This window comes from Lynx canadensis, chromosome E1 (assembly GCF_007474595.2).
Source record: "Lynx canadensis isolate LIC74 chromosome E1, mLynCan4.pri.v2, whole genome shotgun sequence".
In the NCBI taxonomy this organism is placed as follows: Eukaryota; Metazoa; Chordata; class Mammalia; order Carnivora; family Felidae; genus Lynx; species Lynx canadensis.
Genome location: NC_044316.2, coordinates 17675046 through 17691220, shown reverse-complemented (window position 1 = coordinate 17691220; position 16175 = coordinate 17675046). Strand labels below are relative to the sequence as shown.

General features: G+C 46.9%; 1 protein-coding gene and 1 long non-coding RNA gene across 2 annotated transcripts; one reads left to right on the top strand and one right to left on the bottom strand.

Moving 5' to 3' along the window:
• The first annotated feature begins 169 nt into the window (after positions 1-169).
• Positions 170-4965, top strand: LOC115500533. The gene is made up of 2 exons (XR_003964553.1): positions 170-613; positions 4274-4965. It is a non-coding gene; the product is annotated as an uncharacterized LOC115500533 (long non-coding RNA).
• A 6305-nt stretch (positions 4966-11270) lies between these two features.
• RSKR (ribosomal protein S6 kinase related) lies at positions 11271-15969 on the bottom strand. Its single transcript, XM_030294763.1, has 12 exons — positions 15617-15969; positions 14975-15223; positions 14799-14882; positions 14617-14685; positions 14168-14237; positions 13837-13941; positions 13620-13660; positions 13347-13374; positions 13146-13235; positions 12974-13062; positions 12727-12837; positions 11271-12344 (listed from the first exon to the last, which is right to left on the bottom strand). Exons 1-12 carry the CDS (start codon positions 15671-15673, stop codon positions 12123-12125), a joined length of 1215 nt encoding a protein of 404 aa, XP_030150623.1. The 5' UTR covers positions 15674-15969; the 3' UTR covers positions 11271-12122.
• Positions 15970-16175: the final 206 nt, after the last annotated feature.

Genomic DNA, 16175 nt, shown 5'->3' with positions numbered 1-16175 from the left:
AGCTCTTGGCAGGTTCTCTTCACCACCGAACAGAGAGAACGAATACAGGTGGAAGCTCGGAAGTCTGTCCTGGGAGAGGACAGACAGCCGACTCAAAACCCAGATCTCATAAACGCTGCCTTCCCCTTATCCCTCCCTACCTGGGACTACAACTTGGCTGAAGGTAAGGAGAGACTCCGGGTCTACCGCCAGACTCTAATGGCAGGTCTCAAGGCTGCCGTGCGCAAGCCTACTAATCTGGCCAAGGTATATGATGTAAGACAAGGTAAGGATGAGAGTCCAGCAGCCTTCTTAGAATCACAAAGGCTTTTAGGCAGTACACCCCTCTGAACCCAGAAGCCCCAGAAACAAAAGCCGCAATTATCATGGCTTTTGTTAATCAGGCTGCTCCAGACATCAAAAGGAAATTACAAAGAGTGGAGAGGCTAGGAGAGAAGAGCCTGCAGGACTTAATAATAGTAGCAGAAAGAGTTTACAATAATAGAGAAAGCCCGGAGGAGCAACAGACTAAGCGACCGGCAGACCCGAAATCTGGCTAAGATCCTGCTGGCTACAACCATGGATGACCCACAGGAAAAACGGAGGTACCTCAAGAAGCTGACTTCAAGAACAGGTAAGGAGGATGGCCCTGGTCCCCGACGGGAGCGCCCTAAACTAAACAAAAACCAATGTGCTTATTGCAAGGAAGAGGGCCACTGGGTGAAAGACTGCCCTAACAAAAGATCTAAGGCCCCTGCCAAGATATTGGAGATGGAGGACCTGGACGACTAGGGGAGTCGGGGTTCGGTACCCCTCCCCGAGCCCAGGGTAACTCTCAGAATGGAGGGGCAACCAGTTGAATTTCTAGTGGACACTGGGGCACAACATTCGGTCTTACTACAACCCCAGGAGAAATTGGCAAGCAAGACCTCATGGGTGCAAGGGGCCACGGGGGGCCAAACAGTACTCATGGACTACCCGAAGAACTGTGGACCTAGGCATGGGCCGGGTATCCCACTCCTTCATGGTCATCCCTGAATGTCCCTACCCGTTGTTAGGTCGGGACTTGCTCACCAAGATGGGGGCACAAATTTGCTTCCACCCCAGAGGGGCAAAAATCCTAGACAAAGAAGGGCAACCGATTCAGGTGCTTGTCCTGAGTTTGCAAGACGAATATCGTCTCCACCAAACGCCCCCAGTCCAATTAACTGACATTGACTGTTGGCTACAGGAATTTCCTCAGGCATGGGCAGAAACTGGGGGAATTGGGCTGGCCCGACACCAACCGGCTATATACATAGAACTAAAACCGGGGGCAGACCCTGTCAGGGTCTGCCAATACCCCATGCCTCTCGTGGCGCGAACGGGAATCACGCCCCACATACGGCGACTACTAGACTCAGGCATATTAAGGCTCTGCCAGTCGGTATGGAACACTCCTTTGCTGCCGGTGCGAAAACCGCACTCTAATGATTACAGGCCAGTCCAGGACTTAAAGGAAGTCAACCGGCGAGTAATGGATGTGCACCCCACGGTCCCAAACCCATACACCCTCCTCTCCACCTTGCCTCCAGACAAAAATTGGTATACGGTATTAGATTTAAAAGATGCCTTTTTCAGCCTGCCTTTAGCACCCAAGAGCCAAGACCTTTTTGCTTTTGAATGGATGGACCCCGAGAAAGGCATCAATGGCCAACTCACCTGGACTCGACTACCACAAGGATTCAAAAACTTACCAACCATCTTCGATGAGGCCTTACACGAAGACTTGGGTGAGTTCCGTTCTGAGCACCCTCATTTGACCTTATTGCAATATGTAGATGATATCCTGCTGGCGGCGGAGGACCAGGACACTTGCCTGCAAGGCACCAAGGACTTACTCCAAACTATAGCAGCTCTAGGATACCAGGCCTCAGCCAAAAAGGCCCAAATCTGCAGAGCAGAGGTGAGCTACATGGGGTACAAATTAAAGGATGGACAAAGATGGTTGACAGATACGCGGAAGGAAACCGTCCTAAGGATCCCACAGCTGCAAACCGTCCGTCAGGTACGTGAATTCCTGGGGTCGGCAGGGTTCTGTCGACTATGGATTCTGGGTTTTGCCGAGATGGCCAGATCCCTCTATGACGCTACCAGGCACCAACAAAATTTTGAATGGACAGAGGCCATGAACAAGGCCTTTAATGACCTTAAACAGGCCTTGCTGTCTGCCTCGGCTCTCGGGTTGCCTGACCTAACCAAGCCCTTCTACCTGTATGTAGACAAGAAAGACAGGGTGGCAAAAGGGGTCCTTGTCCAGTACATAGGTCCCTGGAAAAGACCCATAGCTTATCTCTCTAAAAAGCTGGACACGGTGGCCGCTGGATGGCCCCCATGCTTAAAAATTATTGCCTCGGTGGCCACTATGGTCAAGGACGCAGACAAGATAGCCATGGGGCCAAAACTATATGCTACCACCCCACATGCTATTGAAGGGGTACTCAAACAGCCCCCAGACCACTGGATCAGCAATGCTCGTCTGACCCATTATCAGAGCCTACTGCTAAACCCCACCAGAATTTTATTCAAGCCACCTACAACCCTGAATCCGGCAACACTACTCCCTAACTCAGACTGGGACCCCCCTCTGCATAACTGTCAAGAGATTTTGGCACAGGTGCACGGAATCAGGGCTGATCTCCGGGACCAGCCACTGCCGAACGTGGACGCCACCTGGTATATGGACGGCAGCAGTTTTGTCCGAGAAGGAACCAGATACGCGGGGGGCAGCCATAACCACAGAGATGGAGATCATCTGGGCAGAGCCATTGGCAGCCGGAACATCGGCTCAACGGGCAGAACTGATCGCCCTGGCCGAGGCACTAACCATGGGAGAAGGTAAACGAATAAACATTTACACCGACAGCAGGTACGCCTTTGCTACCGCTCATATCCACGGAGCCCTTTACAGAGAGAGAGGGCTTCTGACAGCAGAGGCAAAGACTTAAAAACAAAACAGAGATTCTTGAACTCCTAAGGGCCCTCTGGCTGCCCAAGGCACTAGCTATCATCCATTGTCCAAGACACCAAAAAGCAGACACACCAGTAGCCAGGGGAAACCGGCTAGCCGACTCAAAAGCAAAGGAGGCAGCCCTTTTGGTGACTAAGGTTTTAACAACCATGCTACCCGATCCAGGGGCACCGACCCTGCTGGACACCCCCAACTATACTGGCACTGACTTACAATGGATTAAACGCTTGCCTATGACCCAATGCTTGCATGGCTGGTGGAGGGCCGCAGACTCCAGCATCATCCTGCCAGAGGAACTAGGATGACAAGTCCTATCCAAAATGCATCGGAGTACTCCTATGGGAACAAGAAAGATGGAAGACCTCATACGACATGCTAAGATCATTATTAAAGACTCTCGAGCAAAGATCAAGCAGATTGTGGCAAGCTGTCATGCATGCCAGCTAACCAACGCCACCACCCATGGGTCTAACCCCAGAACCCAACTCAGGGGAGACCGCCCAGGAACATACTGGGAAGTAGATTTCACTGAGGTAAGGCCTGGAAAGTATGGGTACAAGTACTTGCTAGTTTTCGTAGATACCTTTTCAGGGTGGACAGAGGCATTCCCCACCAAGCACAAAACAGCGCAAACCGTGACCAAAAAGCTGCTGGAGGACATTCTGCCAAGGTATGGATTTCCTGCCAGGATCGGATCCGACAATGGACCAGGGTTCATTTCTAAGGTAACACAGGGAGTAGCACAAATACTGGGGGGAGATTGGAAATTACATTGTGCTCACAGACCCCAGAGCTCAGGTCAGGTAGAGAGGATGAATAGGACATTAAAAGAGACCTTAACTCGGGGCGCCTGGGTGGCGCAGTCGGTTAAGCGTCCGACTTCAGCCAGGTCACGATCTCGCGGTCCGTGAGTTCGAGCCCCGCGTCGGGCTCTGGGCTGATGGCTCAGAGCCTGGAGCCTGTTTCCGATTCTGTGTCTCCCTCTCTCTGCCCCTCGCCCGTTCATGCTCTGTCTCTCTCTGTCCCAAAAATAAATAAACGTTGAAAAAAAAAAAAAATTAAAAAAAGAGACCTTAACTAAATTAGCCTTGGAGACTGGCGGGACTGGGTCACTCTCCTCCCCTTTGCCCTATATAGGGTGGGAAACTCACCATATAAGATGGGACTGACTCCCTACGAAATCATGTTTGGTATACCTCCACCTATCATTCCTGCCTTGAAACCCGAAGTGCTTGCTGAGTTCAATGACCAACAATTTCTTTTCTCCCTCCAAATGTTACAAAGAGCCCATGAGCGGGTGTGGCCTAAGCTGAGGGCCCTCTACGAGACCGGGCTGCCTCCTGACCCCCATCAGTATCGACCAGGCGATTGGGTGTACGTGCGGAGGCACCAACAGCAGATGCTCCAACCTTGCTGGAAAAGACCCTACATTGTGATCCTGACCACGCCCACCGCTCTCAAGGTCAACGGAATAACTCCCTGGGTCCACTACACCCACGTCCGGCCAGCTGATCCACACGCCGTCCTCAAGGACTTTGTTCCGGAATGGAAGAGTCAGCCCGACAAGGACAATCCCTTAAAGCTAAGGTTGCGTCGCTCCCACTTACCCCGCTAATATTACTTGCGCTGTATCCCCTCGCGGCTAAACCCAACCCCAAACCACTTAATCTAACCTGGCAAATCATCACCCCAAGCTCTAATCAGGTAGTAACCCAGCTGTCTGAGCTACACCCTAGAGGGACCTGGTGGCCTAATCTGACTATTGACTTGTGTGAACTATTCAGTCAGGACCCCTGGCACCAAGGCAGAATAGGAATACCAGGATGTGGCACCGAGAGGGCCAAGATGGCCCTCCAAGATACCTGTTTTTATGTGTGTCCGGCCCCCTCTCAGTCTGACCATAATAAGGCCTCCAAATGCGGTGGCTGGACAGACTACTTCTGCAAAACATGGGGTTGCGAACAAACTGGGACATGCAATTGGCTGTCACAAAACCCATCCGGCCTCATAAAAATGCAACTGAATACTACGCACCCCTCATGCTCGGAACGCCCTTACTGTAATCCAGTCACCATTTCCTTCACGGAGACCGGGAAACAAGAAACAAATTGGGGGGTAGGACTTCTGTGGGGACTCCGGCTTCACCAAAGCGGGTATGATAACGGAGTCCTATTCATGATCAGACAACTAGAGAAACCGAAAGGTTAAGGGAAACCCTTGGGATAGGTCCCAACACTGTGCTAGTACCTCCTCAACCTCAGGCAACACCTGCAGCACACCCTCTGAATCTTGCCCACAACACCTCCGGTGGTGGCACCCCAGTCCCAACTCTCCTCTCTCCTCTCCTCCCCATCGACCCTTCTCAGCACCCTCTTTGGGCCCTGATGTCCAAGGCTTACAAATTCCTCAACGCAACTAAGCCCAATCTTACCCAATCCTGCTGGCTGTGCTATGACGTCCGCCCCCCCTTCTATGAGGGTATCGTAATAATGGGTCAATATAACACAACCACGGACCCTAATGCTTGCAGGTGGAACCCAAAGCCTGGTAGTAAAGGCCTCACCTTGCAGTCCGTGTTTGGCCAGGGACTCTGTATAGGCACTCCACACCACCACCAGGCTCTGTGCAACATTACACAGCCTACAAATAATACAGGGTATTATCTACCGCCCCAAGACAGTTGGTGGGCTTGTTCTGAGGGTTTAACTCCCTGTGCTCACGGTCAGGTTATAAACAGAACTGGGGGCTTCTGTGTGCTGGCTCAGCTACTCCCTAGAATCATCTACCATTCAGATGAGCGGGTACTTCAGTGGAAGGGCGCAGATACCCACGGGCGAAATAAAAGGGAGCCCATCTCCGCTATCACCATCACCTCCCTACTGGGAATTGGATTGGCTGGCATAGGGACGGGTATTGCCTCACTAGCCACCCAGGCCTCCCACTACAGTAGCCTTAGAGCTGCCATTGATATAGACCTAGAACACATAGAAACCTCCATTTCCCACCTCCAAGAATCCCTAATGTCTTTGTCTGAACTGGTGCTCCAAAATAGGAGGGGATTAGACCTAGTTTTTCTACAACAAGGAGGAGTCTGCGCTGCCCTGAACGAAGAGTGCTTTTTCTACACTGACCACTCAGAGATAGTACAAGAATCAATGGCTAAGGTAAGGGAAGGATTAGCCAAGCGAAAACGAGAGCGAGAGCAGCAACAGGGATGGTTTGAATCATGGTTCAATCATTCTCCCTGGCTGACTACCTTATTGTCCTCCCTAGCCGGTCCCCTGATCATCCTTCTCCTCCTTCTGACCTTTGGGCCCTGCCTCATTAATAGACTAGTGGCTTTTGTCAGGGACCTAGTCAACACAGTTCAACTCATGGTACTCAGGCAACAATACCAACCACTGACTCTCTCCACAGAAACCCAGAACCCATGATTGGGTCCTGCATAGTATCCTCTGAAAAAGGGGGAATGTGGGACCCAAGGAATTTAACAAAAATCCCCTACCCCTGGACAAGCAGGCAAGACTAACTCCATTTTGTGCTACACCCACCATGTCATGTGTAACCCCCACATGACCTACTTATTGCTTAAGACACTCCCCCACCCTAGTCAAGCCGCTGAGCACACCCTTACTGGAAACCGGCTCATATAGGAATGCAGAACCCCTAACCGCCAAAGAATGTAAACTCCGCCTTTTGCCCGCCAAACTTGCGCGCCACTTCTGACCAGTGATGGTTTAGTTCAGTTACTGTAAGGTAAATTGTAATTCAATTGGCCACCTGCATGTGCACTGACAAGACTATGCAACTTTCTGTGTGTGTTACAATCTCATTGGCCACTGGCCCCTATAAAACTGCTACGCCTTTTAATCTAGGGGTCCAAGTCCCTGCTCCACTGTGTCAGGTATACTTGGGCCCAAGCTCGAGCTTGCAAATAAACCCTCGTGCGTTTGCATCGGTATCGGTTCCTTGGTGGTCTCTCGGATTCGAAATCGGGGGCATTACAGATTGTAGATCTTTTTTTTAATTTTTTTTTTAACGTTTATTTATTTTTGAGACAGAGAGAGACAGAGCATGAACAGGGGAAGGGCAGAGAGAGAGGGAGACACAGAATCTGAAACGGGCTCCAGGCTCTGAGCTGTCAGCACAGAGCCCGACGCAGGGCTCGAACTCACAGACCGTGAGATCGTGACCTGAGCCGAAGTCGGATGCCTAACCGACTGAGCCACCCAGGTGCCCCTACAGATTGTAGATCTAATCTCCCAAATGTTCTTATAAAATTTTTATGTTTTGATCACATTTAAATCCTTAATGTATCTGGAATTAAGTTTTGTATATAATATTAAGTAGGGGTCCAAATATTTAAAACACTTGGGTTTTTGTTTCTTTTTAGGTAATCTCTATGCCCATTGTGGGGCTTGAACTCACAGCCCCAATATCAAGAGTTGCATGCTCTACCAACTGAGCCAGCCAGGTGCAACACTTGTAGTTTTTAACTTTAGGATTAGATATTACTTATTTTGTAAAAATGCAATTACATAACCCAAATCAGCAACTCTGAGAACTGCACCAGGCAGTTCTAAGTGAACTCAAGGATGAAACTGTGGAATTAGTAGCCCTGCTTCAATGAATGGTGTATGTATATATGATGCAGTATGTGTATGATATGTATGATGGGAGTTCTTTTTTTTTTTTTTTTTTTTTTTTTAACGTTTATTTATTTTTGAGACAGAGCATGAACAAGGGAGGGTCAGAAAGAGGGAGACACAGAATCTGAAACAGGCTCCAGGCTCTGAGCTGTCAGCACAGAGCCCGACGCGGGGCTTGAACTCACAGTCTGTGAGCTCATGACCTGAGCCGAAGTCGGCCACTTAACCAACTGAGCCACCCAGGCGCCCCTGTATGATGGGAGTTCTGAACAAAGGAGGCAGTGTAACAGCTGCTAATCAGTGGGGCTCCATAAACCAGCAAAACTCAGGCCAGTGAAATCTGAAATAATATGTTCCTCAGAATATAAACAAAACCAAACTATAGGGAGGAAGGTAGCATGCTTTTTTTGTAAATAAAATGTCCTGATTAATATATTAGAACTCATCATAGTGGTTGTATTAGTTTGCTAGGGTTGCTATAACAAAGTATCACAGACTGGGTGGCTCAAACAACAGAAATTTATTTTCTCACAATTCTGGAGGCTACAAGTCCGAGATCAAGGTAGACCAAGTAGAGTTGGTTTCTTCTGAGGCCTCTCCCATTGGCTTGTAGATAGCTGTCTTCTCCCTGTATCTTCACATGGTCTTCCCTCTGTATGTCTGTGTCCTAATTTCTTCTTCTTTTTTGAAGTTTATTTATGTTTGAGAGAGAGAAAACACGCGAGCAGGGGAGGGGCAGAGAGACAGAATCCCAAACAGGCTCTGCACTGTCAATACAGAGCCCAACATGGGACTTGAACTCATGAACTGTGAGATCATGGCCTGAGCCAAAACCAAGAGTCGGACACTTAACCGACTGAGCCACCCAGGCGCCCCCCCTCACCCTGCCAATTTCTTCTTTATAAGGACACCTATCATTGGATTAGGGCCAACCCATATGACCTCATTTTAACTTAATTGCATCTTTAAAGACTTTTCAAATACAGTCACATTCTGAAGTACTGAGGGTTAGGATTTCAATGTATGAATGCAAAAAGGGGGGGTATGGTGGAGACACAATTCAGCGTAACAGGGATTAATAATGCATTAAATAGGATTTTATTTTTAAAAAGCTTTGACAAGATTTTTATATTGAAGAATTTAAAGAAGTAACTAAGGAATTGTGATTACCAGTTTGTTAAATGCATGAACTAATAAACAGATCGATACGTGGTAAAGAAACTTAGAGGTAAGAAACAATGAGTAGAACTACAAAGACACTTTTTTAGAAGGAGAATATACAGATTGGTGTTACATTCTTAGAAAAGATAATCTTACATTCTTAGAAAAGATACAAGGGAGTACAGCATAAAATATCCACTTTGATAGGTATATTTGATTTCTTCTAGGTAATGAAAAATCAAAGCATAGGGTTAAATTTAAAAGATGATTTCAGGCTGTATATAAAAATATTTTTTAGGGACTCCTGAGTGGCTCAGTTGGTTAAGTAAGCATCCTACTCTTGATTTTGGCACAGATCATAATCTCACAGTTTGTGATGGGATTCTCTCTGCCCTTCCCCCCTGCTCACGGGTGTGCATGTGTGTACTCTCTCTCAAAATAACTAAACTTAAAAAATTTTTTAAATAAAATTCTAATAAAAAATTTTATCATGAATAAGTAAAAGGTATTCATAGGTCAGTGATTCTAAGTGGGGGTCAGGGGTGGCAGGAAAGACTACCTTCCAGGGATGAGCATACCAAAACTATGGGTGAGGACAGTGCTTTTTTAAATTATACTTTCTGAAACTTTGATTTTTCTATCATCCCCTCCACTCTACCCTGAGAATCACTGTTATAGTGCCCCACTGATTGAAGAGAGTATGTTAAAAATGGCACTTGATAAGAAATAATTCAAACTGCACTTACATGATTATGGTCTCAAAGCTATCTGATGTGACCTAAGAAAGGGACCCTAGTGACCTGTTAACCATGTCCTAAAGACCTTAACCCAATATGCTGCTGTGATCAGAGAGGCTATATAATGTTGGGTGACCTGAACATTAACTCTGGACCAGGACACACAGTATCATAAAATCATCAGCATCTGCTTTTTGAAAAAGCATCACAGAACTCAGAAGCCCATTCTCTACAATTAAGAATCAGTGATTATAACCCCCCTCATTTTATATGTAGGAAACTACAATTCAGAGAAGTTAAGATAACTTGTGTAAAGACTCTTAAAATAGTTATTGGTGGATCCAGGCACCAGTCTAATATTCTTAACTACTTTAGAAACCATTAATTCCTATTACAAGTATTCAGGGTTTTTATCCAATGTGCAGTTCTGGTCACTACAACTTAAAAAAAAAATGTAGTAAAGCTAAAAAAGAAAAAAAATGTCTGAAGAAAAACAAATTAGATAATCAAAAGGGCTACTGTTACATTTATTTATTCATTTATATCCCAATCTCATTCCAAAAAAGGCTTACAAAGATGCAGATAATATAGTAAGAAAAAAAGATTAAAACAGAAAAATGAAAATAAGGAAAATAAAGATAGGAAAGGAAGATGGAACCAAGAATGTGGCTAGCATACAAAATATACGATGTGAAGTCCTAAACACTTGCTGGAAATGGACCACAAATTAGGCTCTAAGTGGCATAGCACTGATATGAAGAAAAAATTACAGTCAGTTGAATGTTTAGTGTCTTTAAGGTAAAATCAAACAGCAATTCAGGAAAAGCACAGCTGAATTCAGAGGAAATTTCTCCCATGCATCCTTAAACAGAACATTATGAATTGTAATGATAAACACCCTTTACAATAGCCACAGCTATTAAATTTCACAGGGATTTTCCTACGGATTGCCAAAGTACAATCCAGAAAAAGCAATTCTGCAGAGGCCAATAAAATGCCAGCTATACAGGGAAAATCTGGCTTAATCCAGGGACAGAATTAATAAACACAAGTACACAGAGTACTTTCCAGACTCTCTTTGGTTTGTAAAGAGAGATCAAATATAACTGAAGGGTAATAAAATGAAGGTTTTGAGGGGTGCCTGGCTGGCTTGGTCAGAAAGGCACGTGACTCTAGATCTTGGGGTTGAGTTCGAGCCCCACAGTGGGTGTAGAGATTACTTCAATAAACAGAGTTTTTAAAAAAATTTGTTTTAAATGAAGGTTTTGAGAAGTTTAGAAAAATGAAAACAAGTTATAAATGCCAGAAATGTATAAAATTTAAGGTCCAGATGACTTTCCTTACTAAAGAAAAAGGTTCAGGGCGCCTGGGTGGCTTAGTTGGTTAAGTATCCAACTCTTGATTTCGGCTCAGGTCATGATCTCCTGGTTTGTGACTTTGAGCCCTGCATCAGGCTCTGCAGGGACAGTGTGGAGCCTGCTTGGAATTCTCTCTTCTTTCTCTCTCTGCCCCACCCCTGCATGCTCTCCTTCTCTCTCTCTCTCAAAAATAAACTTTTTTTAAAAAAATAAAAAGGAGGGGCACCTGGGTGACTCAGTCAGTTAAGTGTCCAACTTTGGCTCAGGTCATGATCTCACGGTTTGTGAGTTCGAGCCCCATATGTGACTCTGTCCTGACAGCTCAGAGCCTGGAGCCTGCTTCGGATTCTATGTCTCCCTCTCTCTCTGTCCCTCCCCTGCTCACGCTCTGTCTCTCTCTCAAAAGCAAACATTAAAAAATATATATTTAAAAAATAAAAAGGAAAAGGTTTTTGAAATACATCTCTAACCTTAGATCTTAAGGCTGATGTCATGCCTCTTAATCCCTTGGTTTCCCCATCAGAAACTGAATCCCAGGTCATCTAGGGAAATACTCAGTTTAATAATCCTTGTGTCTTCCGAGGAGACTTTGTTTTGGAAAAAAAATTCAATAGCTGTTCCAATTAGCCCTAGAAAAGACATTTAACCCATCCATATTTCAGTTCTTATTCCTCACATTTAGGCTATTAGATTCACTTTTGAAATTTTTAAACATTAGATTTATCACAGACTGGCTTTGAGCCCCCAGATCACATGTTTTAGCTACATATTTAGGGGTTAAAATGCCAGCTTTTGAGACTTTTGAAAAACATTCATACTACTTCTGAGAAACCTATAAAACACATAAACAGCACCTTGAGACTCCATGAAGTGTTACTTCTCAAGAAAGGAAATACGGCAGAGAAACAAGGAAAGGGAAAAGTAGAATAAGCCTCTGGTTGAAAGCTTCAGGGTATGAGCATTGGAGAAATGCAGCGAAGGAAAAGGTCAACACTGATCCGAGATGTTGAATTGAGAGGTGAGTTGTATTAGGGAGTAGGGAGGGGTAGGGCCAATTGTGGCTGCCAATAGCAGAATGCGCAAGATTTGAACTCTGGTCCAACAACTAGAAGAACAGAATAGTAAGAGGCTACAGAGTAAAAACAAACTAGATCATCAAAGTGGTCATACTGAGTTGGCAGTGGAGGAGATCCTTGGGTTCTCAGGCCCCGATCTACAGTAGAGGGGCTCAAGCAAGGCTGGGATGGACCAGGTAGGACTCCAGGTTACAGTCAAAGTTCTTGAAAAGCATGGACTCCGATGGACTGGGCTGGGTAGCTTGTGTCTCCATGACAAAGTTCACTGGCTGCTTCTGTAGGAGCTCTGGGTCAAAGGCCACACCCCGAAAGAAAGGGTGGACCTGGAAGTGATGCAAATAACGTAGACGGTGGAGGGGATTCTGGCATAAGAGCTGAAGGCAAATAGAGCATGAAGGATAGATGAGATAGGAGAGGGGCTAACCAGAAAAGCTGGAAAAGAAGAAGTTCATGGGCTGTGGAGGGCAGGAAGAAGAATCCTAAAGAGGATTTGAAAGAGGGAGAAATTATTGGGGGCAGAGGTGGGAATAGAGGCACTGTCCTGGTAAGAGAGCAGCACTGGCCCTCTCTCTCAGAAGTGACTGATTATGCATGGGGAGGATGGTACTTGATCAAGTTAGAGCACGTGCGTGCACACACACACATACACACACTCACCAAATTATTAGAGGAATGGGGAAATCTCATTTTAATAATAGGGAAAGGAGAGAATTGAATGGTTTGGTAGTCAAGAAGGAAAGTAGTGTTCACTCTTACCTCATGGAGCAGGAGTGAGAGCCCCTGGTTAAGAGAAGCTGGGACCTCAGAATCATAGTGTGTCACACTTGCCAACATGGCCACATGATCCCTCTCTGCAGCCACTGGGAACTGAGTTAAGAGGTGGGGAATGGGGGTGGGGGGCAGTGGTAGCATTGTTTAGTAGGAATAAGGCAAGATTTCCTAAGTTCTTCCCACTACAGGGCAGAGCTCCTCTCTTTGCCCAACATCCCTACCATCTTCTCACCTTCCCAGTTGCCAGACAGAAAAGCAAGACACCCAGGGACCACCAGTCAGCAGCATGGTTGTAAGGCCCTCCACTCAGGACCTCTGGGGCTAAATTTGAAAGACAGGTGTCACTGACATCAACTGGCTATCCTCTGCCAATGCTTCCCCACCAGTTTTAGCCCCTGTCTCACCCATGTACTGAAGGGTGCCACAGATAGTATAGGCTCGGGCTCCCTGGGGCAGATGGCGGGACAAACCAAAGTCTGTCAGTTTCACATGGCCTGTGAAAGATAAGGCAACAGCACCACTCTGTTCCACCCCTTGTCAGCCATGACATATTCCCAAACTGACAGTACCTCTAATTCTGGGGCTAGGAAAAGAAAAGGACTTACCTCGTTCATCCAGAAGGATATTCTCCATCTGAAAAATCACAAGTGAGAGGTTATTCATCTTCCTTTTGACCTTCTTTTATCATATATACCTGTCCGCTGAGGAAGATGCCCTATTCAGCATTCAAGTCTATACTTTGAGGGCTCTTGCCCAAATCCTTAGCACCCTTGAGGGCCCCAAGGTCAGCTATCCTCATCTCCCCTCTCCCTTCTTAGATCTGTTGGTACTTCTTACTGATGCCCCACTTCAGACAGAGAAAAAGTGCTTAACTCTACCTTCACATCTCGGTGGATGATGCCCAAATCATGGAGATAGCCTGTGGATGACAGCAAGTAATGGGGTGTGCTAAAGCTCTCCTGTCTTTCCAGTTTCCCTGGTAGTTCCCATCCCATCCCTATTCCTGTTCTTTGACCTCCAGAGTTAATACCCCTTCTCTCTGCCCCTCCCCCTTAAGTCTTCCCTCATTTCCATTACCATTTCTGTTTCACTTACACAGCACCAGAACCAGTTCAGCAGCAAAGAGGCGGATGGAAGCCTCAGTCAAGCAGCCAACAGAGGACCACAGGGAGCACAGATCTGTACTGCAGTAGCTGCACACTGCAAAGGACCAGAAGTCTAGGTGATATTGGGGGGTAATGTGCCTGGGCTCAAAGGCATTTTAGGCCTCTTGCCCAAACTGACGCCACATGTTGTTCCCTCCCTTTGGGAGACAGAAACACTCAGAGAAGGGAAACAGCCAAGGGAGAACAAGCCAAAGGGATAGGTAATCTCAGGTGGAGTACAATGGGACGACTCTTGGAAATGAGAGAGACCAGTCACTCACTAATGAAGAGGTGTCGTTTTCCCTGCCAGCTGTCCCCCAAACCGTGTACAAAAGGATGGTTGATCTGTCGCTAGGGATGAAAAAACAGGAAGTTAGGGAGGAAAAAGGGCACTGAGGATCAAGACAGCCAAGAAGTCAGGATTTAACCTAGTTGTGCAGAAAGGGAGCTGCTGCCCTACCTCTAAGTTCAGGTGAACAAAACAGTAGGGACTGCCTGTCTGGTAATCCCAAAACCAGCATGATACTATGAACACACCAGGACATGCTAGAGAGGTTTCCCTGGAAGGACCTAGAATTAGCTGCTGCTAACTACCTTTCCCAGGATCTGCTTTGGTTGAAGCAGAGGGAGGGGGCAGAATAAGGAAGAGCAGGGCAGTTGGACAGGAAAGGTGCTTTCTCCATCTGTGGTTTAGTTCTTCCTAGGCTCCATTCCTGGGCTCTGTGCATACCTGGATGCTAACCTCCTCTTTGCACTGCCTCAGGATGTCCCTCTGTAGGACCTTTACCTTGGACACCACCTATAAAAGGAGAGGAGTGATGACTCCTATGCGTTGTTTATGCCTCCCAACCTTTCTGAAACCAAGAATAGAAGCAGACACTAGAGAATGATATGGAATACCTAGGTCCCTACCTTCACTGCAAATACTGCTTTCTGGTCACAATCTAGCACCTTGAAGACTGTTCCAAAGGAGCCTTTAGCCACAAGTCCTAAAATCTGTACAGAGAAATTAAGAATAGGGTGATTGAAACTCTGGTCATTTCTAGATGTCTCCCCAAGACTGAGACCCCTTCCAGGGACTGACCTACCTTCAGCTGGTGATGCCCTGTAAGAGGCCTAATGGGAAACTCCGGCAGAAAAAGGTTGACGAACTGAGGCACTGGCCACTCAGACAGAGGCTTCTCTATTAGCAACGGGGTCGGCTCCAGGGGCTCCTGGTGTAGGCACTGATGCCCCCGTAGTCCCCACAGCTCTTCCAGACCTGACCTGGTAGTTCCCACACCTGACCAGAGGCTCTTCCAGCCTCGGACCCAGGGACCCTGGATGTTGCCACCCTGCTGAGAACCAAGGGAGCCACTCTAAACCTCTGCCCTTGAGGCATTACAAATTCTGCCCATCTTAGAGGGCATACCCTCAAATCTTAACCTTAGAGATATGTTTTTGAGCACCAGGCAAAATTGCTACTACCCTTGTTTTGGGCCAAGGCCTAGATTTCCTGGACATGATTCAAATCCTCTAGGAAATCAGTATGTAGACATTTTCTCCATGAAGCATCAGAAATTCGTCCTGTACCTCTCAGTATGGGGTTGGGATATTTTCACCGTATAGCCTCCTGTTTCACCTCCACAGTGGGCATCACTAACATCCTCCTCACTGGTCAGTTCCCAGGCCTCAAGCCCATGTCCCCCCTTCACCTCCCCTAAACAGGCTGCCAGAGCCCCACAGCCTACCTTATGAGAAGCAACCACCCGGGCATGTTGCCCCTGCCGACAGCTTACTGTTCCCATCCAAAGCCTCTGCCTCCTCTACCTGCTAAATCTGTTGTCCCAGTTACATAAGCGATTCCTCCCCCTGATGCTACATTACACATGAGCCCCGCCTCTTCCCTGCTATTCATGACTAGAGATGCAAGTGGATGCAGCCAAACCCCACTCATCCTCAAATCCTATCTGCCCACCCCAGTTATGAATAAGCTTATAGCCAGAACTAAAATGTGCAGAGACCTATCAGCATGGGGCCAGTGTCACACCAGAGCTGGGAAGTATCTGTGATAGGGCTTCATGGAGGAGGGAAGAGGCCATCCTCATTAGAGTGGCAGCTAGAGGATGTGTCTTGGGTTGATGGGGAGGGAAGGACACAGGTTGAACCCATGTACTTAACACACCAAAAAAAATTAATAACTAAAATAGATTTTTTTTCTCTTTAAGTCATTTTCTTACCATTCTCCAGGGCATGCCCCAGGGGGATCCATGGCCAGCCCTGACTCCTATTGCCATTTTCCCAAGTGAA